Source organism: Scomber japonicus, chromosome 5 (assembly GCF_027409825.1).
Source record: "Scomber japonicus isolate fScoJap1 chromosome 5, fScoJap1.pri, whole genome shotgun sequence".
NCBI lineage: Eukaryota > Metazoa > Chordata > Actinopteri > Scombriformes > Scombridae > Scomber > Scomber japonicus.
The window spans coordinates 29,714,801-29,739,904 of NC_070582.1; the positions used below are offsets into that span (position 1 = coordinate 29,714,801).

General features: G+C 39.9%; 1 protein-coding gene across 1 annotated transcript in view; it reads left to right on the plus strand.

Annotated features, from left to right (window-relative positions):
- kiaa1549la (KIAA1549-like a) overlaps positions 1–25,104 on the plus strand; it is a 99,564-nt gene that overhangs the window by 51,046 nt on the left and 23,414 nt on the right. The window contains exons 6-12 of the mRNA XM_053319515.1: positions 721–854; positions 1,787–1,955; positions 10,130–10,189; positions 11,394–11,554; positions 13,920–14,091; positions 15,889–16,049; positions 17,802–17,837. Of these exons, the coding sequence (XP_053175490.1) occupies positions 721–854; positions 1,787–1,955; positions 10,130–10,189; positions 11,394–11,554; positions 13,920–14,091; positions 15,889–16,049; positions 17,802–17,837 (893 nt within the window). The remainder of the gene's footprint in view (positions 1–720; positions 855–1,786; positions 1,956–10,129; positions 10,190–11,393; positions 11,555–13,919; positions 14,092–15,888; positions 16,050–17,801; positions 17,838–25,104) is intronic.

A 25,104-nucleotide genomic window follows, 5' to 3' on the forward strand; every position in this document is an offset into this window, starting at 1 on the left:
TGAACTGTGTGTGAAGTAAACACTTTAAGCAGGAACAAAAACCCATTTCTGGCTTGTTCAGCCCGTAAACCATTAATACAGAGTATACCAATTTACCAGCCACAGCATCATTTGCATAAGATTACCAACTGGGTCAACACTGTTTGTGCCTGCAAATGTGTTGCTAGACTATGAGACCGGTGAGGGATGTAGAGTCTTAAAGCCTGTTTTTTGGGATGAAACGTTTGAATTTAGGTCAGAATATTGTTCCACCTATCCTCTCCTATCCCTGTCCTTTTTCAGAGGTTTTAAAAACAGCGGAGAAAGACAGAGCGCGTTGAGAGAACGGAGGCAACCGGCAAAAACATGAGACTGTGACAACGTTAATAACATCTTCTGTAATCTGCTGATGGACTCAATATTGTTTACCCTGTTTCTCCCCAGTGCGGAGCTGAATCACACTGACAGAGACAACAACTCTTTTTTAGTCTGTTCTCATTCTAGATAAAGGCGATAATCCTCTTTCTCTCTCTCTCTCTCCACTCAGGACAATATCTATCTAGAGCGCTACTTTCATTAATACCATCACCACAGTTCCAGATGCCAATTCCACATTCAGCTTGATTAAATACATTGTCTCAAAATAATTTCCCTCGCTATCTTCAATTTGTACTTATGTCCATGACACTTTTTTCTAACTATAATTTTCTGTCTCCCCCTTCCCTCCAACCACCACCACAGTGTTAAGGTTTGTTGGCCCCACAGACAACATCTACTCGTGCAGTTTCGTCCAGATGTTGGAGCAGAGGCTGGAGAACGCCTTTGAAGAGGCTCAGGACAAAGTGCTGGAGACCTACAGCAGGCTCACCGTAGAGGTACTGCAATAGCTTCACGGAGGCTATTAAAGCACATCACACATTTACATATAGTATGCTAATTAAGCTAAACATGAATAATTAAGCTCTAGTTGAAATTCTGGACACTCATAGCACAAGTTTTTACATGACAGCTACATTACAACCACATTGTTGCTTTACTGCAAATGAACACATAAAAACACAGGAAATTGCTGTGTAATATTTCAATAAAAGGTCACAAAAGTCAGACAGCTTTGGTAGCAATTTACACTTAAAGTAGGCAGCGACCGCAGAGGCACATAACGGTTTATTTTCCGGAGGCACAATCAAAGCTAATTCCTTCTACAGTGCTTGTTTTACGCGTAAACCCATTTCAGTTCTTTTCACTCCTCTCGTTCTCCGCTCCTTCCTCCTCCTACTTTTCTCATTTTCTGTCGCTTTCTCTCATGGCTGTCAAGGTGCTCTCATGACTGCTGGGATATATATGCACATGCCATCATAATCATAAAATAGGTCCCAGCAAGCAGAGGCAGATATAGGGTCCATTCATAATTTATTTTCTGAAATATTTATACTCGTCGAGGAAATGTGATGGGAATTCCACGTATCTTGTATCGTCATCCACTCTACTATGGTGAGTCAGTCGCATTGTTTTCAGAAAACCACGGAGGTCTTATTATATATGGGGAAAAAAACCCATTGTTCATTCAAAGTGTCATACTGTGTCTGGAGCTCGGTTATGCATTCTTCATGGGAATCTTAGACATTTAGTATTATACTCATAGATATTTCTGTATAAATGTCTGAATTATACATATGCCCACTGCTGCCTGTTTGTGTGTGTGCAATGAATAAAGAATTATAAAATAATTCTTGTATTGGCCCTGTGAGGCACATAGTAACCGAGTAAATAAAATATTGAATCGATGTGTTGGTCTGTTTGTCCTCAGATCCAGAGTGTGTCCCAGGAGGCAGGTACTCCGTCTGTCTCTCTGGTGTACGTGGTGAAGAACCAGGACGCAGTTCTCAACGGAACCATCTCCAGCGGCCTCCTCAACCAGCTGACCGCTGAGCTGGTGGGCTACTTCCTGTTCTACCCGCCCCTGGTCATCGCTGAGCGTACGTAACCCCACAATGCACCCTAGATGCTGAGTTTCAAGTCAGACATGAGCTATAAAGATCTAATTAATGATCCATTTATTTGATATTATGTCATCCCAGTTGTCGGTCACCATTTCTTCATTTCTTCAGGAGAGTGGACCCATGTTTAGCTGGTGTAGTTACCAAATGATTTCTCATTAAACAACATACTGTACAAAGTCAGCTGATTAAAATATATAAAAGAGCTGAGATTAAAGAATATCCACAGTATAAAGACTCTAATTAGGCCTGTCACAATAATTACGTTATCAACTTATTGTACAATAAGGTAATTATCAACATCATCATGTTTATATGTGGACTTTAAAGCTAAGAGGCTATTCATGTCACATTGGCTAATCAAGTGGTCCATTCCTCACCGAGTGAAGTGAGCGGTGCCGCTTATATGGAATTAAATGTAAATAACTCTGTCCCGACCCATAATGGCAGTCTGTGTTTTTACAGAAGCATAGTGCCCACTATCCAAATGCTATTATATTATAATTATAGCAGTGTTATAAAATGATCTTTAAATGGCAATAATATCGTTTATCACGATTATTTCTGAGACAATAGATCGTCCAACAAAAGTAGTTATCGTGACAGGCCTAGCTCTGAGTCTGTTGTAGAGATGTTCAATACATGTAAAAATGATTTAAAAGTGAATGAACTACATTATATATTTATTATATACTTACTCCTTTAATACAGATACTCTAAATGCATTTGACAGCTCATTATTATGATGGAAACCAGCATACTACTTTATTCCATGTAGAACCCAAACTAGTTTGATGATCACAGAGCTTCTCATATAAAAAAACAAAAAACAGTCATATGCAGATTAGCAAGTGAGGTCATCAGGCAGCTTGTCTGGATATTTGGAGCAGCCAGCAGCCATATGAGTTGGCACCACAGCTTGTGGACATTTCATTCCTCACTCACACTCACTTCCGTACAATCACAGCAACAAAGACTGTTTCTTTTTGCTCCTTTGGCGACACATGAAGACGTGCTTAGCATTGTCTAAACCCACAACTAATGGTTTCCAGCCAACAAATTAGAGTTCAGTGAGGGTGCTTAATAGTCATTCAATTGATGTACCTCCAGGTCATCTTCTCACAGGCACTGTTACATAATTATGATAAATGTCTAATCATTCACAGAGGGCTGTAAAGTGAAAAAAAAAAATCAGCAATTATCTGTGAACGAAGCACACGGCTCTGACAGTTGAACATTTAATACAGTTATGTAATTAGATTTGCTAAATAAACAGACTAACGCATCGGCTTTTAAGTGCCAGAGCTCATTTCCATAACATTGTCAAAACCAACATAAGTTATGGCTGCCATTAGAAGAGTTTCATCCAAAGTGACATTTAAGAGCCCCGAAGTACATCGCAAAACCGGATCTGTGTCGACATTCTACCAACTTGACATTATGTTGTCCTAATGGGTGTTACTGAAAACTCGCTCTGACAATCCAGAAAGATGCTCTCTCCATTAAAGTCGTGTTCGCTTATGTTGACTTTTGAAACGTCGAAGTCTTTGTTAGAATTTTCATCATCTAACTTCAAAGTATTAGCTTCCTTTCTTACTCTCTTCCTCCTTTTTTTGGCACTGTTTGCATGATTGCTCTCTGGGGTTTAGACAACACTACTAATCGACTTAGACACACTGATGCGCGTCTTGCATTAAAATATCATTACAACAATATAAAGTTTTGCCTGGAAGTGTTAAGGAGCCCTGTTTTTTATAACTAGCTTGAGTGTTACCCTTAGGCTGTGAAGGTTGACTTGAAAACACAACAACAGGGATTTGAGACTGTGCCCACATCCCATCTCCATGTGTTTTTATGAGCAGTAGAAAGAGAAGGAACAAGTGCTCAGAGCTGTGCTTGAATCCTAAAAAAGAATTTTGCACTCAAGGCTTTCTTTCAGTCTTGAAAGGCTCACCAGAAAGAAGTCGGTGGCCAGCAGTGAAGGATTTAAATATTGACAGAGGAGGAACAAAGATATTTTGAGTTGAAAGTGGGAATGGGGTTGAACATGACCTTGTCTAACCTAGTGAGTCTCAGTTTGAGTTTCCATAGTGATGAGGAGACTGCTGCGCTTTGTTTTCTTCCCGCTGAACTGGACATTAAGAAGATAGTCCGGTCTCCTCATGCTACTCATGCTAATTTTATAGTCATTACATAACAGTTGTTGTCCTGCTCCTGCTTCTCTGTAACAGTGTGCTGCTGGGCTGAGACAGACTAACATAGCATATGTAGGGTGCCTTCTACAACACTGACTGCTGAGAATCTTTGAGTCCACTGCAGGGCAATGCATGATTCATGACTTAGCGTATGTTTGACCTGCTTCTCAAAGGGAGGGGGGATTCAGAATAACTCTATATTGTTCGAGCAAAGACCGCCGTCAGATTAATACTGTGGTCTCAAGAAATGTCAAGTTTCAGTCTGGTCTTCTACCAAATATGTGTAGGCTATATAAGTCATCTGTCTGTTTTGGAGCTGCCTGGATGAAAGCCACTAGCTATACATTTATTTCAATAGAGACTGAGCTTTTACTGCACAGTACTTAAAGGGAAGAGATCGAAGTGGGCGAACAAAGAACACCGTAATGTGAGAGTGTTGGTAAAACAGTTGAAAAAGTGTCCTATCTTGTGCTTCAAGACAGCATTACCTTCCTTATCAGGGGAGGACACTGTAGGGAAATAAATTGAATACATTGACATTAAAGGTTTTGCAGTTAAAAGTAGTTTGACATTTAAAAAAAATACACTACTTTACTTTCATTCCAAGAGATAAATGTACCAGTCTCACACGTCTTAGTCAATATCATAGTGGAGCTGCAGTTGCTGCTGTGTGACACGGAACATATGGACAGGGTATAGATATGAAAGCGGTTTAATCAAATCCTTCATATATCACCAGATCACTCAGAAGTGAACCTGGCTTAGCAATACAAAGTTGTAGAGCTATACAGAGCTTGTAGGGTACCTCCACCTCTCTGACTCACATTGTTACATCAGAACGCAGACACACCTCCTGATATATCCCTCTAGCTGCTACAAGCAACGGTCTACTGGGGTTTTATGTGATGGGCGGGATTAGCTACTTACCACTTGATTGGATATGAATTCACATACAAGTTCAAGATGAATTGTAATTGCTTTTCTATTTTTTTAAAGACAGAGAATTTTGATTCAAAAATCTAAAATATTTTTTGACATACTTTTTGCATTTAACAAGAGATAACTAAACAATTGACAATACAGCACAGGATTTATTGCAGAATTCAATCCCAATTACACCGTGTCTATGTATAGAGCAATAACTAGGAGGCTAAAAGAGGCAAAAATAACTGCAAGCAGTGAAAAACCGCTAGCATGGTTGTTTCCAAATTTAAAGAAAAATCATCCTCTAAACACCTCTAAAGCATAGTAATATAAAAGTAACCAGTGATTTAGGGGGAGTTACATTCTGTAACTATTTCTTGGTGAATAACAGCTGGATTCAGTGACTTCCTGAAGTGTTATCATCATAGTGACGTCATCTGGCGACCACTGGAGACACTGCAAAGAAGTGCTGGTGAATGGATAAATGTGGCCCATGAAGAAATAGTAACAACACCTAATGCCAGACTGGCTGTTGCCCTATACTTTTAGTCTCATTGCTAAACTAAGCCAAGTGTCACATGTTTAGCTCCATATTTAACACTCAGACATGAGAGTGGTATTCATTTTCTCATCTATCTCTCAGAAGGAAATACGTCGACATTCTCAAAATGTCAACTTATTCCTTTATTATATATGTACAATTATATACCTAACCCTAACCCCAACCCTTTTACCGTCATTGTTTTCACTCTGTCCCATGAGCAATCATTCTGTGGTATGACATCTAACTTTGGCCAATTCAGACCCCTTCACCAGTAAACAGTGATTAATGCAGCAACACACTTGAACATTGTGTTTGTTTTTACTCCCAATTATTAAAAGACATTACAAATGTAAGTGAAAGACTATAGCACTCATAGATGAGCCACAAGAGCCCTGTTTGTATTGCACTCCAGCCTCTAATGCCATCTGTGAGATTTTAAAAGGGCAAACAGCTGTACAAATCCTATCATCTGAATCATGCCATAGGCAGTCTGTTGTCCATGCCCCTTGAATGAGCTAATTTTAGCCTGGTGAGATTAGATTAGTATCTATTTGTGTGTGTGCTCTCAACACCCATAGGGCTGAAACATCACACTTCACACAGTCACATCCAGACCCACTCGGCATCGCCACGGAAACCTCGTCTGTTCCCATAAAAACAACTTATTTTACTTATCTCTGAAGGATAAGCAGATGTTTATGGCATCATATAAAATGATAATGTTAATTCATGTCCTGTCAGTGATAGGCTGTTGCTTATCCAGATATGTACTTGTACAGACACATTAACCATGGTTATACTGAGAGCGCAGATGGACCATCAATTCTCCACTGATTAAAGCAGTCTGAATATCGGCCTTCAGTGGATGTCTACATACAGAGGGGTTCATGTGGCCAGCCGCTTGCATGTCTACCACATGTAAACATTTAACTGGAGACTAGTCTGTGCACGAATGAGTAGGAGATTCATTCATGATCTGTACTTTGCATGCTGCCACTCAATTATAAGGCAGATCCAAATATATACATTGCTAAAAAGGAAATACATAATATTTTATTTCAGGATGGTGCTTTTTTTTGTTTAGTACTTGCAAATTTATGTGGCTTAGATTTTCTTTCTTAAAATATCACAACTCATTTTGGGTTGAATATATTTCTTTTTGTACTTTTCTATAATAAATAAGGACACAAAAACAGAAAACATTCAGAAGGAAATAGTGTAGTGAATTAGTTAATCATACTGGCCTACATTAATTACAAAGTATGGGGTTGGTAGGGTGTCTTGGTTTCCAGGTAGTGCATAAAAAAACTCTTTTCACCACATGCATCTTTTAAGTGGTTTTGCAACTTGAGAGGCTCTTTAGCCATTGAGTAGCAGTCGGTGCTTTCAATTTTCACTGAACTTTCACTCTGAATATTTTTCTCAATTTTTAGAAGGTCATTTGCACTGTTGCTTTTTATTTGGAGTTAAGTGGCATATTGCTGTGGTATTTTGAAAATGTGCATAGTAACAGTTGTCAATCAAGTGTCTGATGCTTTTCTTTGCGGATGATATTTGAGTCTTTTTGCCTGTTCAGCCATACACTGGAAGCTTTTAGTGGCGTGACGAAAATAGATCTTATTCTTTTTACTCCAAAAAAACCCAGTTATTGAGAATATAAAAGACATCACTTCATGGATTTTTTTGAAATGGACAAGACCAAGACTAATGGTTAAGGAAAAGAAAATAGACGGTTCAGCCTGGATGTAGCTTGGATGAGTGATAGAGAGAATTAAAAGCCATTTGTATTTTCATCTTTATTATTAGACTGGAGCAGGATCCCATTCTGGGTCTTTTCTTTTTTGAGGGGAATTACGCCAGCTGGTGTTTGGATGAAAATCATATTTGCTTCCCTTGAGCAGATTCCGTAAACTGAACGAGTCTGAACCGTAACACCTCAATGGAGTTCGTCTGAAGTACTTAATGTGAACTTGTTTAAATTGAAGGAACGCTAAGTGAATGTAAATGCGCTGGTGTACAAACACAGGAGGGAGGCGGCAGCAGACAGGCAGACAGGCAGAGAGCTCAGTAGATACACTGCAGTGCCATTGACTTGAGCTGTACACAGCTCTCGGCAGACAGCCAGCTCGGAGGAGTTAGGTGGAGACAGATGGTGAAACAGGCAGATGGGAAATAAGGAGAGATAGGTCGATGGATGAATAGGACACGGAGAGAGAGGCTGATGGACTGAAGGAGTGATGAGCGGTAGATAAAGACAGAAGGAGACAGTCAGTTGGACGGACAGGAGCGTGCGTTTTAAGGAAAAGAATAGGCTAAGAGGTAAACAGGTAGAAAATGAGACAGGTACGGAGGCACGCACGCAGAAAGAAAAGGTGGGAGGCGGTGTAGATGGATTGAGGAAGTAGACAGCGAGAGGTAGGAAAGTAAAAGGGTGATAATGAAACCTGACAAGGAGTGTTTAATCGCATTTTATCATCTGTGCCGGGAGCTAAAGCTAAAATTCTCCTTCTCTGCAGATCTGTCACCGCGCCACACAAACATACTACTGTTACATTCAAGTGGCTCAAATGGATCCCTAAAAAGCTTTAAATCCAATTGATCAAATGTAAACTTGTCTCAACTGTATAAAGATGCTTCAATCAAGGTTATTTCACTCAAAAATGTGTCTTTCAGCCTGATGTTTGACCCTCTAGTATGAATGATGTTTGCACAGTTTGACACGAGCAGGATCTTTTTTAATTCATCTGCTGAAGGAGGGAAGTCTGTCAGCTCACCTTAAATCTGAGTTGAAGACGTGTACAATATGAGTATAATTTGTGATGACACAACTACTTTAGAGCCAATTGTGGTGCAATGTGTAACAAGATTAAGTATGATGTGAAATATTGAGCCTCCAGACTTTACACCTACATCCAACAGCTCAACTTTTGAAATATAAAATGTTTGCTGGACTGTTCATATTTTGGAGAATATTTACTTTTAAGGATTATAATGAGATAAGTTAATGTTTTTTTTAAGTTGAAACACAACTTATTTTCAAAGTACAGCATTTTTATACATCTGAAAGTACATCTGGAGGGCATGTTTGAGGGTTTTTCCAATTAGGTTTCAAAGTCTTGTTGAAGGCATGCAATCTCCTTTTGCCTTTTATTTACTCATAATTGTTTCATAACCTTCTCAAAATATTTTCAAGTACTCTTGGTAACTGGTTTTTAAGGGGTATATGTTTTTACACTAAAACCATTTTTCTTTACACTATTCTCATGTTGCTACAGGCTTGAAACTTGATCAACTTTGGTACAATCCACTTCAGAGTTACTATATCATTGTGTAGTAGTTCCATTTGAATGCAAACACATATTTATAAAGCCTGCAGGTTTTTCTTGTGCTTTCAGCTGTTTTGGTGGCAGGCTTCCTTTTCTTTTAGTTAGTTGGATGGCAAACAGTGTTGTATTGCTTTATTTCCTATGGATATTTTTTATTATTTTTCTTGAAAATACAAACCCTGAAGACAAAAACTGACTTTTTAAAAATAAAAAACATTTTTATTTAAATCCCAGTAGGCAGATACCATACTTATATTGTTGTCACAGTTGAATATTAAAAGGAAATTGTGAAATTATAGTTCTAATTTCCATTTGATCATTCCAAGGAGAGTTAGCATTAACCAGTGGATGCAGCTGTTCTGTTGTAATTAGGCCTGTCACAATTATTATATTATTGACTTATTGTACAATAACATAATTATCAACATCATCATGTCTATATATGGACTAATGTCAGTCTATGTTTTTAATATTATAATAATATTGTTTATCGCGATTATTTCTGAAACAATATATCGTCCAACAAAAGTAGTTATCATGACAGGCCTAGTTATAAACTTTCATCTTATATCATTCAGGAAGGTTTTTGCCAGTTTAAGGATGAAGCAGTCAGCATTAAATCACATATTTTGCAGCATGTCAAAGCATAGTGCTGATTAACACTAAAAGACACATGCTAGCTAGCCTAGCAACATAAAAACTACAAAAACAACCCATTATGCTAACTTTATAGGAGCGGTAGAAGCTGTTGCTGCTTTTGTGAACACAAAAATACAGGATTTTAGCAAAGAAACACTGGTTTGTTTTTTGGGTCTCTGAGTGTTCAATACTGTCATTTGTAGCCTGAAGCGTGCAATGGATTTAAACATCTTGGCAACAGAGCACAAACACAATACAATAACACACAGAGGACTGGAGGTGGAGGTTCAATAGGGGCCCTGTGGCACCCTGTGGCACCCTAACACGAGCCCTGATGTTACACAAAACAATGTAAGGTTTCAAGATGTACACTTAAACTTTGATGTAGAGATTTTGAAAAGGGTTATGGGGTAAATGTAAAAAGCTGGGTAAACATGTAAGTACCATTTGTAGTTTTCCAAATCCAATATTAGACGTGGTTTTAATAGTCTGTCTCTCTCTGCCTCTCTCTCTCTCTCTCTACAGCCCTTGAATACCATAATCTCAACACATCAATGGCAACCAAGAACTATTGGGTGATAACAGGTAAATTGTTCTTGCACACATACACCAATACACACACACACACACACACACACACACACACACACACACACATACACACACAGAGGCAAAAGTGCTACTGGGTGATCAGCGGTAATCAAGAGCTGCATCGATCGGACAAAACAGCAGTTGGTTAAATGCCCTGGTGCTCGCTGTTGCTGTTGCACAATTCAGCAGAATCGTATTTGCTCCCTACATTTTCCTTTCCTCCTTTGCTCCCTCATTTCCTCCCTACCTGTCTTTACACCCCCTCCCTCCCTCCCTCCCTCGCCCGCTAGCTCGCGCTCTCCGTGCTCAGAGTGTCTTTAGCTGCTCTGTTCCTGGGAAAACCTATTGATGTATAATTCACAGCTTCCTGACTGGGGCAGAGGGGGAGATCACTTCACATCACATCACGGCCGGGTGTGAATGACGCTGAAGTTCGTGTGTGTGTGTGTGTGTGTGTGTGTGTGTGTGTGTGTGTGTGTGTGTGTGTGTGTGTGTATGTGTGTGTGTGTGCAGTCTGTCCACTGCTCCCTCTCATTTATTGCCTCTAGTAAGAGACACACTCAGGGGCAAGATTGATGCAAGCAAACACCTGAATGTGTGTGTGTGTGTGTGTGTGTGTGTGTGTGTGTGTGTGTGTGTGTGTGTGTGTGTGTGTGTGTGTGTGTGTGTGTGTGTGTGTGCAGTCTGTCCACTGCTCCCTCTCATTTATTGCCTCTAGTAAGAAACACACTCAGGGGTAAGATTGATGCAAGCAAACACCTGAATGTGTGTTTGTGTGTGTGTGTGTGTGTGTGTGTGTATGTGTGTGTGTGTGTGTGTGTGTGTGTGTGTGTGTATGTGTGCAGACCGATGCATGGTTGTATTTGTTTCTGTGTGTCTGAAATAGAGACGGACAGTGTTTGATCTGTGTGTAACCTCAGCTGTAATATAAGTTTCTGGGTGAGCAGCTTTAAAATGGAAAGGACCATTATCCAGTCCAATCTAATGTCCCACTCATCTTCTGTCTCTTGTCTCTCTTTCTTTTTCTTCCCCCCGCTCCTACTTGACACTCTCCCATTTTCTCCTTCCCTCTTCTCTCTGCTCTCCTCCTGTCTCACGTCTCCCTTACACCCGTCTCCTCTTTCACCCCTCTTTGCCTGCCTTAACACCTCTTCATCCTCTAAATACCTCCTCTGTCCCCTCGCGTCTCTCCACACAGTGATCCAAGACGTGGACAGCTCTTCCCTGGAGGCTAACTACCAGAGCTTTGCCAACCTGATGGAGCAGCGGCTGGCTGAGCTCTTCCTGGTGGCCGGCAGGCAGGGCTCTCGCACCGCACGCTCCCGACGGGCCACCACTGTAGGGGGCTACACTGTACAGGTAGGTGGGAGGTGGGAGGTGGGAGTTTTTTTGGGTCATTGTGAGTATATCTGATGATGGTGGTGGTCTTATCATTATATCAGTAGTATAAAATGATAAACATTTCTAATACAATATATCGTCCGACAAAAATAGTTGTGACAGGCCTAATATTTGCAAAGTGAATCATTTTAGATAGCTTTCAGTTCTTATAGGTATTAGTTAGATATGTATATTAAGATTTAAGAGTCTACAGCCATGCTAGTAGCTCTGTGAGAGTACACTTGAGCTAAATGCTCACAATAGCACCCTAACATCTTCACAGTGATAATTCTGGCATGTTGATGTTTATCAGGTGTAATGCTTGACACGTTCATCATGTTGATTTGAGATAACATTTACTAATTAGCACTAAACACGAAGTACAGCTGACTTTGATGAAATCGTCAGGAGTTAGGTGGTATTAAAAGTAAGGCAAATCAAAGTCTGTTGTGATATTGAAGTTCATTCATCACAGTGAATCCTCTGGGGTCCATGAATGTGTGTACCAGATTTCACAGCAATCTATTAAATAGTTGTGGAGATATTTCACTAAAGAAGTAAAAAGCTCATGGGGCTGCTTGAGGAAATGTCAGGTTAATAGGGGTTATCCTCTGGAGATGCTGAACGTCTGTACAAAGTTTCATGGTAACAAAAGTAATAGAAAAGTTGTTGAGTGGTGGGCCGACTGACAGAACAATATTGCCATCCTGATCCCGGACCCATGCCACTAGCATTGCTAAAAATATATTATTATATAACATTAACTTATTCTTTAAGTGTCACTTATAGCAGCTTGGTTACTGTTCATTTCAGTAGAGCAAATCACCTTACTTGAGACTTGAAATGTACTTCAGGTATTCCATCATAGTAATCTACATGTTTTAAATCACCCTCTTCAAAAAAGGTTGCTTAACATGAGCAGTAGAGTTGTGTTGGTTAAACAGGGCTGAAAGCACTAAAAGAAATAAAACCTAGAAAACCTAGAAATAAGCAACTCACACTGTCCAAATATATTATGTAACTATAACTGTTTTATGCATGGAAGTATGGAGGGGCAGCTTTAACCAGAGAGGTGGATGATTAGCATTTTCCACAACCAGAAACTGGAACATCAAAATAGAGTTATAATATTAATGCATTTAATTTGGACAGAAAGGCCAAGGAGATTAGTATCCAGTAAAGTAAAGTGAAAGTATTAATGATAATGAGACAGATCAGTCAGGGGAAACTATTGAACTTCAGTAGGTCAGAGGAATATCAGCATCACCCAGGACAGCTACAGAATCAGCACCTTGGACAGCACCCTGACAGTTAGGAGCAGGGACTCTATGTGCTGATGCCTTCAAGGACCCTCAGACATCTGAAACCACTGCAGACGAACAGTGCTTTCGTGAACTATGTTGACTAATTAGCAGTCGGTTTGTCTTTGAATGCACCTGTAAGGAGAGAGTCTCAAAACAGTCCTTTCTTTGCTGCACAACAATAGCAAATGGATATTGATTGTAAGGAATTCAGCTAGATGTGATGCATTAACTTGGATTGATTTTTTTCTGGGAATCATATGAGGAGATTGATCTTATTTAAGTAAATTGGAATATTTCCCCTATTGTTGTTGAACTAGTTCTTGAATTGAAGGTCCTCATAAGTGTGCACAGTATGTTGTCTTGTGTATGTCAATTTCCTGCCCAGTCTCCCATATTGTGCAAATTAAGACAACGATTGACTCCTCCTGGACTTTATGCCTTACACACCCTAAAGGTTTTATGGGAAGTCACAGATGACCAGTTTAATGGCTGGAATGAAGGAGGAAGGAGAGGCTCAGAGGGACATAGAGAGAGAGAGAGAGAGAGAGAGAGAGAGGGTGGAGGAGGGGGGAGTGTAGTCAAAGGAGAAATCATCCAGCCATTTAATAACACACATCCCTTCTTTTTATGACAAAATCAAATTACCAGACTTGATTAAACCTTGTGATATGTTCGTCAAATTAAGAAAAAAAAAGAAAGAAAAGAAAGGTGTTTGATGTATGATGAAAGGAAAGTGAGATTTGAAGTGACTCAGTTATCCTCGAGTGTCTTCCCCAAGTGTAGTTATCTCGCAGCAAATGGCTCGGTGCGATCAAAGCAACAGAGCTGATTCTGCATTTCGATTGGGCCGCTGTAGATACAGCAGGGGATTTTGTAACTGTGGGTGAGGAGATAAAAAGGGACTTTGCGTAGAATCTGGTCATAAATTATATGTATTAAAAATAAACCACGCTTAAAGCATTATTTTGACCGATTGACTTCAGAGTGGAAAAAAATATATAAAAACACAAAATGTAAACGCTATATTTCTCCTCTTCCAGATGGTGAACATACGTCGACTGCCTGGTCCCAAGAAACCAGCAGAGATGACGTACTACGCCCAGCTGAACGGAGCACCCATCACTGGAACCAACGCTGCCAAGACCCTCAGCAGTCTGGACTCCCAGACCATGGCTCTGACCCTGGGCTACTTCGTACAAGTGCAGGCTGAGCGTAAGCTGGTTATCTTACCGTACCAGTGTCATGTAGTTGACATGATTACACATTATACGTGTTAGGAAGCAAGCAAATCAGACACAAGAGGAGAAACAAACCACTTTAACTTTGAATGTTAACATGCAGTTCTTCCTGGCCTCATATAAACTGGTGTCTTATTCACAATGAGCACACTGAGCACACTACCATGACTGACAAAGAGACAAAAGAGGAAGCATTTTTTTCCTGTCTGGCCAGACAATGAACACACAAAAAGAAAGTCTACTAAAGCAAAAGGATTACATTTGCTGTAGTCAGTTTCTCATTTTAATCCAAAATATTATGAATAATATTACTTCATAGTGTATAACACACAGTGCATAATGATGAGGTGAACTAGTAGATCACTTAAGCCAATATTTAGGCTCACTCTTTGTAGAATGCCATAAAGAATATATATATATATATATATATAATAGCAGATTATTACAGTGTAGAAAAATACACTCCTATCCTCTACAATAAGAATAATGATAATAATAATAACAAACTTTATTTATATAGCACCTTTTATATAAGGGATGTAGCTCATTTATGTTTTCAGCTGCCGTTAAGAAAAATGTTCACTGACAATATATTATTATTGTTATTAACTCCCATGAAAGAAAAAGCTAAATCTCATTTATGTATACTATTATCATAATGTATCTGAAAGAATGCATAATAACTATATTCTGCAGAAACAAGCATAAAAATAAGAGCAGCGCAGTATGTGAACTCTTTCCTGTTTTATATATTTGCACAGATCATCTTTTCATAATACTATATTCATGTTTTGCATTCAGATGATACACAGATATTACAGATTCACTGTCGACTTTCACAGACCACAGCTCTCATTGAACAGCCGTTTCGGAGACGCCTCACTGCGGAAAACATTTGCAGTTAAAATGCTCCTTTAGAGTTTATCTGCTGAACTCAAGCGGAACATTCTCGGCTTCCTGAGACATTCTGTAGCATTTGGGGTTTTCCATAAATTTCCATAATGAACTTTGTATCCAATAAAGCTTCAGAATGTCAAGCCATATTCAAATTTTGTACATTTATAATGTAAAAGATTGTTACGGACTTTGTTCCCGCGCTGTTATCTGATGTTAAATTGAAAAGATTGGAGTTAGGAAAATATTCAACTTTACAGCCGGATGTTCGCACTGTAGCTGCTGGAGAGAGGACACAGTGTTCTCCTCTAGCTTATTTTTCTCCCCTCACACCCCCCCCCCCCAAAAAAAATCTATAATTAACAAACTGGAGAGATACCAACAACCATCAGAGCCCCTTCACAGCTCCTCTTAACAGCGCCCGGGTCGAAAACGGAAGAAGAACGGAACACAGCGTTTTTATAACATTTATTGAATTTACCTTCACAGGCCCGGCACAAACAAAATACATTAGTCCCTAAAATGAAAACAACATCCCTCGGGCGCACTGGTTTGTGACAGAGAAGCTATAAAAAAAAAAATGAAAAAAAGTTATTAGGAAGATATTCAAAACTTAAGATTTAAGATTTAAGCTTTCAGGTTGTACATTAAAGCATATTTCTAGATCTAGAGTTCAGGCCTATAAAGGAATTGTCTTTTATTACATTTTCATGTGTTTTACAGTATTTCACTATTTTTGTAACAAGGTTAGAGGTTCTAATAGGCAGATTTGTTATGTGTCTTGGGTCGCTTAGTGGTTCGGCTGTTCAGGAATGATTGAATTTAATATCAGATGCTAACAAATGATCCTCGTGTCTGTGTGTGTGTGTGTGTGTAGCTGTGATAAAGACACCGCCCAGCAACCTGTGGATCATGGCCGTTCTGACGCCTCTCTTCTTGCTGATGGTGGTGATCATCATGGTGGCCTTCATCCTGTGCAAGAGGAACAGGGTCATCTTCAAAACCGGCGCCTTCCGGACCTTCAAGACACGCTCCAAGGTAATACTCGTCACACTCGGTCAAACATCTCCCCCTCTTCTTTTCATTCTTTCTTCTCCTTCTTCTCTCTTCTTCTACTATTAAAACCTTAAATATGCATAGACATTTTGAACTGGGATTACATAACCTGAATCTAATCTGAATATATGACACATCGCTCAGCAAACCGATTGTGTTAAGTCATTCCTTCAGGTCAGAGTAATGGAAGCCCATCTGTGCGGGCATCACTCATTTGTTTTCTCGCTGCCCAATAGCCCGTGGTCATTGCTAATCATGCATGCAGAAAAGACTAATCGGCCGAGAGGAAATGGGCAGGGCTCAGTGTACTGGAAGTGAACCTTAGGGTAGTGTTGGCCCTTTTTACAACCGTAGTGTTCGCTCACACACACACACACACACACGCTCGGAGTTAAATAACAATCAATTTTTCCAAACGAGCATGTGCGTACGAGATACACCTACCAGCTGGTTCCAACAGGTCAGGGTGTTCTCCTGGAACGCGGCACACACACGCGCCCGAACAGCAGCTGCTCGTGTCGCCGCAGTCAGTGAAGTGGTAAACAAGCAATAAGCCGGCCGCGCTCTTTTTTTTTCTTTTTTTTTTTATGAAGAGGCTCTCGACGAAGCTCGGCTTTGTTCACAACATTATAATCTTTAAATTTGATACCATGATTAGATTTCCACTCCAGTGAGATTTCCTGTAATTGGCTGCACAAGCACTGAATAACCCAGCTGTTGATCACGCTCCGGGTTAAAGTCTTATACCGGTCAAGCTGTTCACACACACACATTTTTCATAGGACTCTTCCCTAATGGACCAATACACAGACTGTTTCTATCAGCGGATCAACGAGGACTTACTGAGTCCTTCCTGGACTGATCAGTCATTTTGCTTTCTGTAAACCAGCTTTTAAAAACTGATTAAAACCCAAAACATGTATCAACCCAAAATAAAGTGACTTGACTGACAGGGAAAACAATAAACAATAAATATAGATATAAAACATAGACTTGTCCTTTAACCCTTACATACTGTTAATATTCTGACTCATAATTAGTCTGTACACCAATTCACATTCAGAAATTACCTATCAATCATTAATAAATGTTATTCATCTTGGTTTTGAATATATTTAATAAACACAGGTCAAATTTGTAGATTTGAGGAGCACCTTGTTAATCAAGTGGCTATCCTGCATGCAACATAATGGTAGCATCCCTGGTTCGATTTCAGTAAGGGACCTCTGCTGCAGGTCATTCCCCTCTCTCTCTTTCTGTTTCCTGTCGACCTCTATGCCACCCACTGTGAAATACAGGCAAAAAAGCCTAAAATAAATCTTTTTAAAAAAAGCTTATATTTTATTTCTGTTATTATATACTGTGGGTCACATTAGAAAAAGTCTGGCTGGCTAAAAGAAATATGTATAGGGTGTTTTTACAGCTCTCAAATGTAAAAAGTGGGTCCAATTTAACCCTGAACCGTATGTAAGGGTTAAAAGCGGTCTTATTGTACAACTGCTTGTTTGTAGGGACGTTGCTATGTTCAAAGATATCATTTGTTGAGAACAGTGTTATCCACACAGATGGGAATGGCTGCCAAAACTACAAAAAATAGACCCAAATTGTTCCTTTAGTCCTTTAACCTGGTCAGTTTGAATTAAATGTCTTATTTCTATTCTATTCTATTCTATTCTATTCTATTCTATATTAACCCCTCCCTGACCTTGTCCCTCTGACTCTCTCTCTGTTTAGACCTCATATCGAAGGGAGGGCAGTTACCACCACCAGGTATTCACTAAGAGACTGGTGTGGTGGAGGACTGACTGAGTTACTGAGTGACTGATTGAATGTATTCATGACTGAATGAGTTACTGGTTTGTTTTGCTGATTTTGTACTGACTGACAGCTGATTTGATCAGCTCGTGCGCAACTGCCTCGTCAGCTGCTTTTTGCTGTATATGTGCTGCCTGTCGTTGTTGCTGGGTAAATCCTTGCATGTGGCTACCGTGCTGTGGACATGACTTACTCCACCATCCTCATTTCCATTGGGAGATCAATAAGAGGCAGGACAGAGAGCAGGGGGAGGGGGGCAGTGAAAAAAAACAACCTATAACAGGGGTGTTAAATTCACAACCACATTCCTCAAGATTTAAATTGTTTAAGTTTGTCTTCGAGCGGCTCGATTAACGAAGTGGCGCTTGCTCATAAAAGCAGGGAAATGAGCTCAATTCCATTGGCCAGGAGAAGCCATTTTTAACCTCATAAACATAAAAAGCGGAAAGGAAGCTCAACACCTGCGAACCAAGCCAATCTATTTTTTTTTTTTATATATATATTTTTTAGCATCCATAAAAAGTGACTCAAGCTTGTGTCATCAGCCAAGACTGCCTCTCCTGCCAGCTCCTTTTCCCTTTCTAGCCAGTCGTTTTATCCTCCTCTCCTCGGATGAAGCAACTCTTTCTCATCCCACAGTGGCTCAGCAGAAAGCCCCTCACAGACCCCTAACCCATTTTTAAAGAAAATATGAGTTTCCACAGGATTATGCCAGCTAGATTATCACGGCCAGACCCTGAGCAGAACAGCCACGGCCGCAGACGACAGATAAAAAAATATATATACAAGAAACATTCAAATTCCAGATGCAGCCTGAGAACCGTGCTGAGGGCCGTCCCTGTGGTTACTGTTGCTGTGGAGGAGCATGTCAGCTGATTTGCGTGTTATTTTAGTCCAGCCTTTTTCCATCCTCATCCCTCGAGAGGCAAAGTAAGAGGCAGGGAAGAATGGAGGGATGGATGGGTGAGTTTTTTTTTGGTGTTGGATGTAACACAACAGCACAGCAGGGTGTAAACAATCCAACATTAGCGTGTGAAAATAAATGTACATGTTGTGCGAGTTGTCCTCCTTTCTGTATTACATTAACATTTCAGTTTTCAGAGCTTCGAGGTTTTGTTTGCTTTCACAATCATTTGTAAACATTTAATGTTACTTTGGTTTTGTTTTACGAGAGAGCGCATGAAATATTAAAGAGTCCCGAAATACAGTTTGAGATCTCACAAGTAGTGCAATGAGGCTACATTTGTTGCTGTTATCCATGCTCTTATTTACCCTCTTACCATCCTGAGCAGTGGCATGCATGAGCAAATGAGATGAATATTTTACACGTGGGATTTGGTTTGAGAGGAGCTTGTGGCAAGCTGGAGTTAAACACCAACAGCTGATTAAACATTTGTCTTGATATATTTCTAAAAAGTGCTCATATGTACATTAAAACAGTTCCTACTGTATATTCTGACTGCACAGGGGTGTGTTACCTTTTTATTTAAGAAAAGTCCACAGCTGTACCCCACAATGGGAACCGTGCATTTCTGGCAGGATGTTCCAAGCAGGGTTGTGAAGGTTACTTTGGAAATGTAATAGGTTACAGATTCCTATAGTTACTCTATTTAAAATGTAATAAGTAATGTAACTATTTCAATGACTTAATCAAAGTAATGTAACTTATTACATTTGATGACGTTTTGATTACTTATATAATTTTCTACCCAATGTTTTCAGCTGTTTTCAGGGTAAGTGTTCCCATTTAGCACCGAAATCTAAGTTCAGCTGTTTTTCATGGATACTGACATGATTTATAAGGGAGATCATTTCTTATACAAAAGATTTATCTCTCATTTGAAAATGTATTCATTAGTTAATGTAGATTTTGGATTAAAAAATAAAGATATTTGATGAAAAAAGTCAAAAGTCTGGCATGAGCTTAATTGGTACGGTGACACAATTTAAGCCCATGTGTGCTCCAAATAAGCCCACGTCATGATTTATTTATAAAATATATATTTTTTAAAAGATTTTAAAGAATTAAAAACAGCAATATATGTATTCAGTAACATGTTAAATAGTAAAAATGAGGGAAAAACCCTCCTGAGCACTAATCTTAAAGGTGTGACTTCAGATGTAACCTCATTTGTAATCATCAACATTTTCATCAGTAACTGTAATTTAATGACACATTTTTTTCTTGGTAACTATAACAGATTACATTTACATTTACTTTGTAATTAAATTCATGTGATCCCAGTGTAAGAAACGTGGGACAAAATCCACAGTCCTTCCTTCAGTTCAGAAAACATGCATTTTAAAACAATACTGTAGTTTGATATTTCGGGAAAGCTTGGTCCTATCAAAAGATTTTTTTTAAATCTGCCTAGCAACACCTTCAAAGCTCATGTTAAGTCTCGCTTATTAAATCACTATAAAGCTTTTTGTTTCCACTGGGCAGAGTCAGGCTAGCTGTACCCTGCCTTGTTCCAAGCCTTTGTGCTAAGCTAACACGACTGCCAGCTGACTCCAGCTACATCTGTATGTCAAACTATTCTGTTAAAGTTCAACTGAAGCTGACACGAGACTTCAGCAGTTGATATTGGGGAGAACTGAGTGTGTATCTTCCAAAGTCTACAGTCTTTGTAGTGCAAAAATTCTCTCTTTGTCTTTTCCCCAGACAGTGTTTCCTTGCTGAGCTGCACATTGCCGGATTGTAACATGAAAGGGAATTTCATACTGAAAAGACTGCAATGTTGGAACATACCCACTTGATTTTAAACAATTCTTTTGGCTTTCAGAAAGATTTTTCAGCCAATATGAAGAAAGAAGGAATTACAGCAACCAATAGGGCTTACAATGTACTGTACAAAAAGGCACGGGTATTGTATTAGAAAATTACAATACTCACCTTTGTACTATACACTCTTACTTATGCTTATATACTCTTCTTAGAGCTGTAGTCCACCTCAGTGTGTGTGTGTGTGTGTGTGTGTGTGTGTGTGTGTGTGTGTGTTTGTGGCCTGTCCCATGAATACTAACTAGACCTAGACAGAATAATAGACTCAATCAAGTTGATCACCTGTGTGTGTTTGTGTGTGCATGAACATGTGTGTGTGTGTGTGTGTGTGTGTGTGTGTGTGTGTGTGTGTGTGTGTGTGTGATTTGCTCCCATCCCACTCGGTTATCAGTCACCGTGCAGGACAAGCCAAAGCTGCAGATCAATACTGTGTTTTCTATGAGGTCTGCATGTGTGTTGAAGCATTAAACAGTGATTCTGCAGACTCCAGCTGACTTCATCACTCTGCACGTCTGCCGTAGAGCTGGAACATTCTTCAAAATGGCTTTTACTTCCTCTGTGCCTCCGCGTATAAGGCGTGAAAGCCTCAGATAGCCGGCTTCCATGTGGAACACAATAGAGGTGGAATCAGCAGAAGTAGAAGCAATCCATTTTTCATTTGTTAGTTGCTGAATGAAAGTACAATGCAGTGGCTGACATTTAAAGGACTTGAGGTATTTTGCAGCATTGTGCGTCAACCTGTTCCAGGAGGAGTTTATCTAACTGGTGGTAATAATACGTTTTAAAAGAGATTTAAATAAAGACAATGTGTTAGCTTCCCTGATCTCTTTCCTCCCAGAAAAAGGCCCATTCACTTTTAGTTTGAAGGTTTGACCGAGGAATGGCCAGGAATGACCTACCAGAGGATCTCGGGTTGCATTCAGGCTCATAGAAGGTCAACTATATATTCTGGAGCGAACCCTCTACAAGCCCTAAAAGTGAGCATTAAAATTTTAAAATGCACTCAAAGACAGACCGGGAGCTAGTGAAGTGATTTTTTTTTTTTAAACTGGTGTGATGCGTTCTCTCCTGTTGGACCTGGTTATGAGGCATTTTTACTCAGCTGAAGTTTACTGAGGTTATGTAATGTGAGGCATTCGAAAAGTGCATTGCAATAATTTAACCAGGATGTCTAAGGTCTTGTCAGGTAAACATGATCTGATTTTTGAACATTTTCTTGGTTGTAAAGAACATGATTGGACATTAGAATGAATCTGCTGGTTGAAGTTAAACTCAACCTCAGTCTAAAATACTGAGGTTTTTGCAAATCGATACCAAGTGGTATCAAAATGTCTCCCGTCAAACGATACCTGCAATTGTTCCTCTTTGCTCCCAGAGCTAGAAAATATGACTATTTATATGGACTTGCTCACAGCCAATCAAAGCGTTCTTCGATTGAATGCGACATGTGATTGGCCCACTGCCACAGCAACTGCAAGAAGTCTGTGATGGTGAAGTCGTGGTGAATTTGAGTTAGCACGCTTAGCAGTTCAGCAGCCGAGATGCCACCTAAACACTCTGAAGTGTGGCTACACTACACTGTTTGTTACACTGGATAAAGCAAAAATTTGTAATCTGTATCAAATGAAGTACCAAGTTGGTATTGGTAACACTTTAAAGGTACTTGGATTAGTAGTGGTATTGTTATTTTTTTAACGATACCCAGCCCTAATTATTGATATCTGCAATGCACATGTGGAGGTTGTTTAATTGAGTAGTGTCATTAGTGTCAAAGGACATATAAAAGTGTGTGTTGCCAGCATAGAACTGAACTGAAATTGTGTTTTTTAGTATTATGATCAAGTGGCAGCATGTAAATGAAAAATAGTAAGGGCCCGAGAACAGATCCTTGTGGAACTCCATATTTTAGCAGCACTGAAACTTATACGTAGTTCCTATATACCAGACGTGACCTTCCTGAAAGATAAGAACAGAACTGATATAAAACCAAACCCTGAAATGCCCAACCGTTACTTCTGACTTCCAATTCAAATACTGTGATCAACAGTGTCAAAAACTGCAGATAGATCCAATAGGATTAATACTGTGTGTTGACCACAGTTAGCTGCTAAAAGTAGATCATTTAAATCCATTAAGAGTGCAGTTTCTGTGCTATAACTTGCTCTAAAACATGATTGAAAATTACTTAGACATAACTACCATTCATGACAGAAATGTTCTGCTCTGCTATGTTTTTCCTGAGACATTTGCAAGGAACGGCAGTTTTAAGATTGGTTGGAAATGATTAAGGGGTCATTTGCACCCTGTTCTCCCCTGCTGTGTACCTTATTTTACTTGTTAAATGTAGCGACTCTCTGGAATATTTTATTTTGCGTGCAGCTCTGTGCCGCTTTCGCCATCCTCCCTGCTAGAGATGAATTTAAATCAATATGGCCGCAGGGGGAGAAGAGCATCTCATCCATCTGCTGTACCTCATCAAGCTGCTGTTGGCTGTTGCACCGAATTCAAATTATACAAGAGGAGAAGCTTCTGTTTGATAGTGCAAAGCAAGAAAAATAAGTGTGGATAATATGACGGTGCAAGCGGGGTCAAGCCAGCAGTCGCTTTGCACAGCATCGGAACCGGTGTCACGTGGGGTTCTCTCTCTCTGGTTCGCTCTCATCCTGTCTCCCGCCTTTTCCCTCCATCACTTTTCTAAATGGATGTGGAGTTATACCGCCATCCATCTCTGACAGACTGATCAGAGGCACAATCCCCCGTCTGCAGCCCAAGTCTTCATTAAACTGAGCCGCTCATACAAGATGAAAGATGGCCATTTGTTAAGTCAACACGCTGTCAGTGGGCATACAGTTCAAAGAGAGAGAGAGAGAGATCATAGTGGAGATGAGGGAAAAAGAGGGAGGATTAGAAAGAAAGGTAAAGAGAATTAGGAAAGATGGATGTTTGAGAGTGAAAAGAGATGGAAATAGAGAGACCTTGAGTCAGTGTGGTAAAACGGGAGATGTCAGGCGCGCTGTTCAAGGTTACGCCCGTCGGCCATGTCATTTCTGAGAATCCATACTGTCTCCATGTTTGACAGCCATTACCCATCAGCCACATCATGACATCTCTTTAACTGTCAATGTTAAGTGTGTGTCAGGTTTGCTGCTGTCAGTTCAGAACCCCCTGACACCACGTCCAATGTTTCACCCCTCAATAATCCATAGTGCATATTGGTGCTGGGGTTATATTTGGAACAGCGCATTTAATTCACTGCTTCCCTCCTCCCTCGTCTGCTGCCCTTTTCTGTGCACGTCATAAACACATGCACGCACGCACGCACACACACACACACAGCTCAGATTCCCAACCTCTTTTCAACCTGTGAACAGCACGAGGCCATAGGCAAATGAATGTTTGCACTCTACATACATCTTTCACACGAAAGAGCCACAACTGTCACCATACATCACTTAGGTCTGGTAGAGGATGCATACACACACACACACACGAACACACACACACACGAACACACACAGTTAATATATTTATGCCATGGGGAGAGCCTATCCTCAGTCTCTCTATTGAATATCCATGTTTCCTATATGAGCACGTATCACTTTGCCCCCAACACTTAGCCACGGCTGTAGCCACGTGTATCGGAGCAAGCTAACGGAACGGTGGTGTGTATGACTGATGAATTATTAACAATGTCGTCAGCCGGATGCCCACGCTGCCTCACCTCACATGCACTCAGGATTTTAGCATACATCATCAAATGTGTGAGGCGTCCCATTTTTACAGCCGCTCAAAATAGAAAAAGAGGGAGGCAGAAAAAAATCAGGGTTTCATCTGCTTTGTTGTGTAACCTAAAAAAAAAAGGGTCTTTCTACCCCCAACCCCCCTTTTTTCCCCCTCACATTTTCTGTTGCGTAAATTGAAAGGCATTTAGAAATACAAAGTACGTGTCCAGGCCTTAGAGGCTTTAGCAAAACACGTCTTCTCTGCTGTTCTGTCTCTTCATGCCCAAACCCCCTGACTTCAAAGGTGCTGTTAAGCTCGCTTTCTTTATTTATTTTCTTAACTTTTTTCATTATGCCAGCTGCAGTGTTTGAAGGCTGATAAAAACTGGTTTGGGGAGGTCCATCCAATTACCTTTATCTGTAATAGCAGTAAGACTTATCTGGAGGTTTTACTTTAATATTCAGGAGACAGTGTTTTGCGTTGGCTGTAAGCGACTCTTTATCCAGCCGGGTCAGTTGGTCCTCTGCTTTAACTGGAATGAAAATCTTGAAGGCACACTTTGAAGAAATGTGCTGTTTATCAAACCAGCGTCACAATAGACTTTATCAATATATTGCTATTAAGAGATTGAGAGGGGTTTATTATTCCATTTAGTTTCATCCCCAACTTAAATGTTTCAGTGTGTCAAATCTATGACAGGTACTATTCCATTCA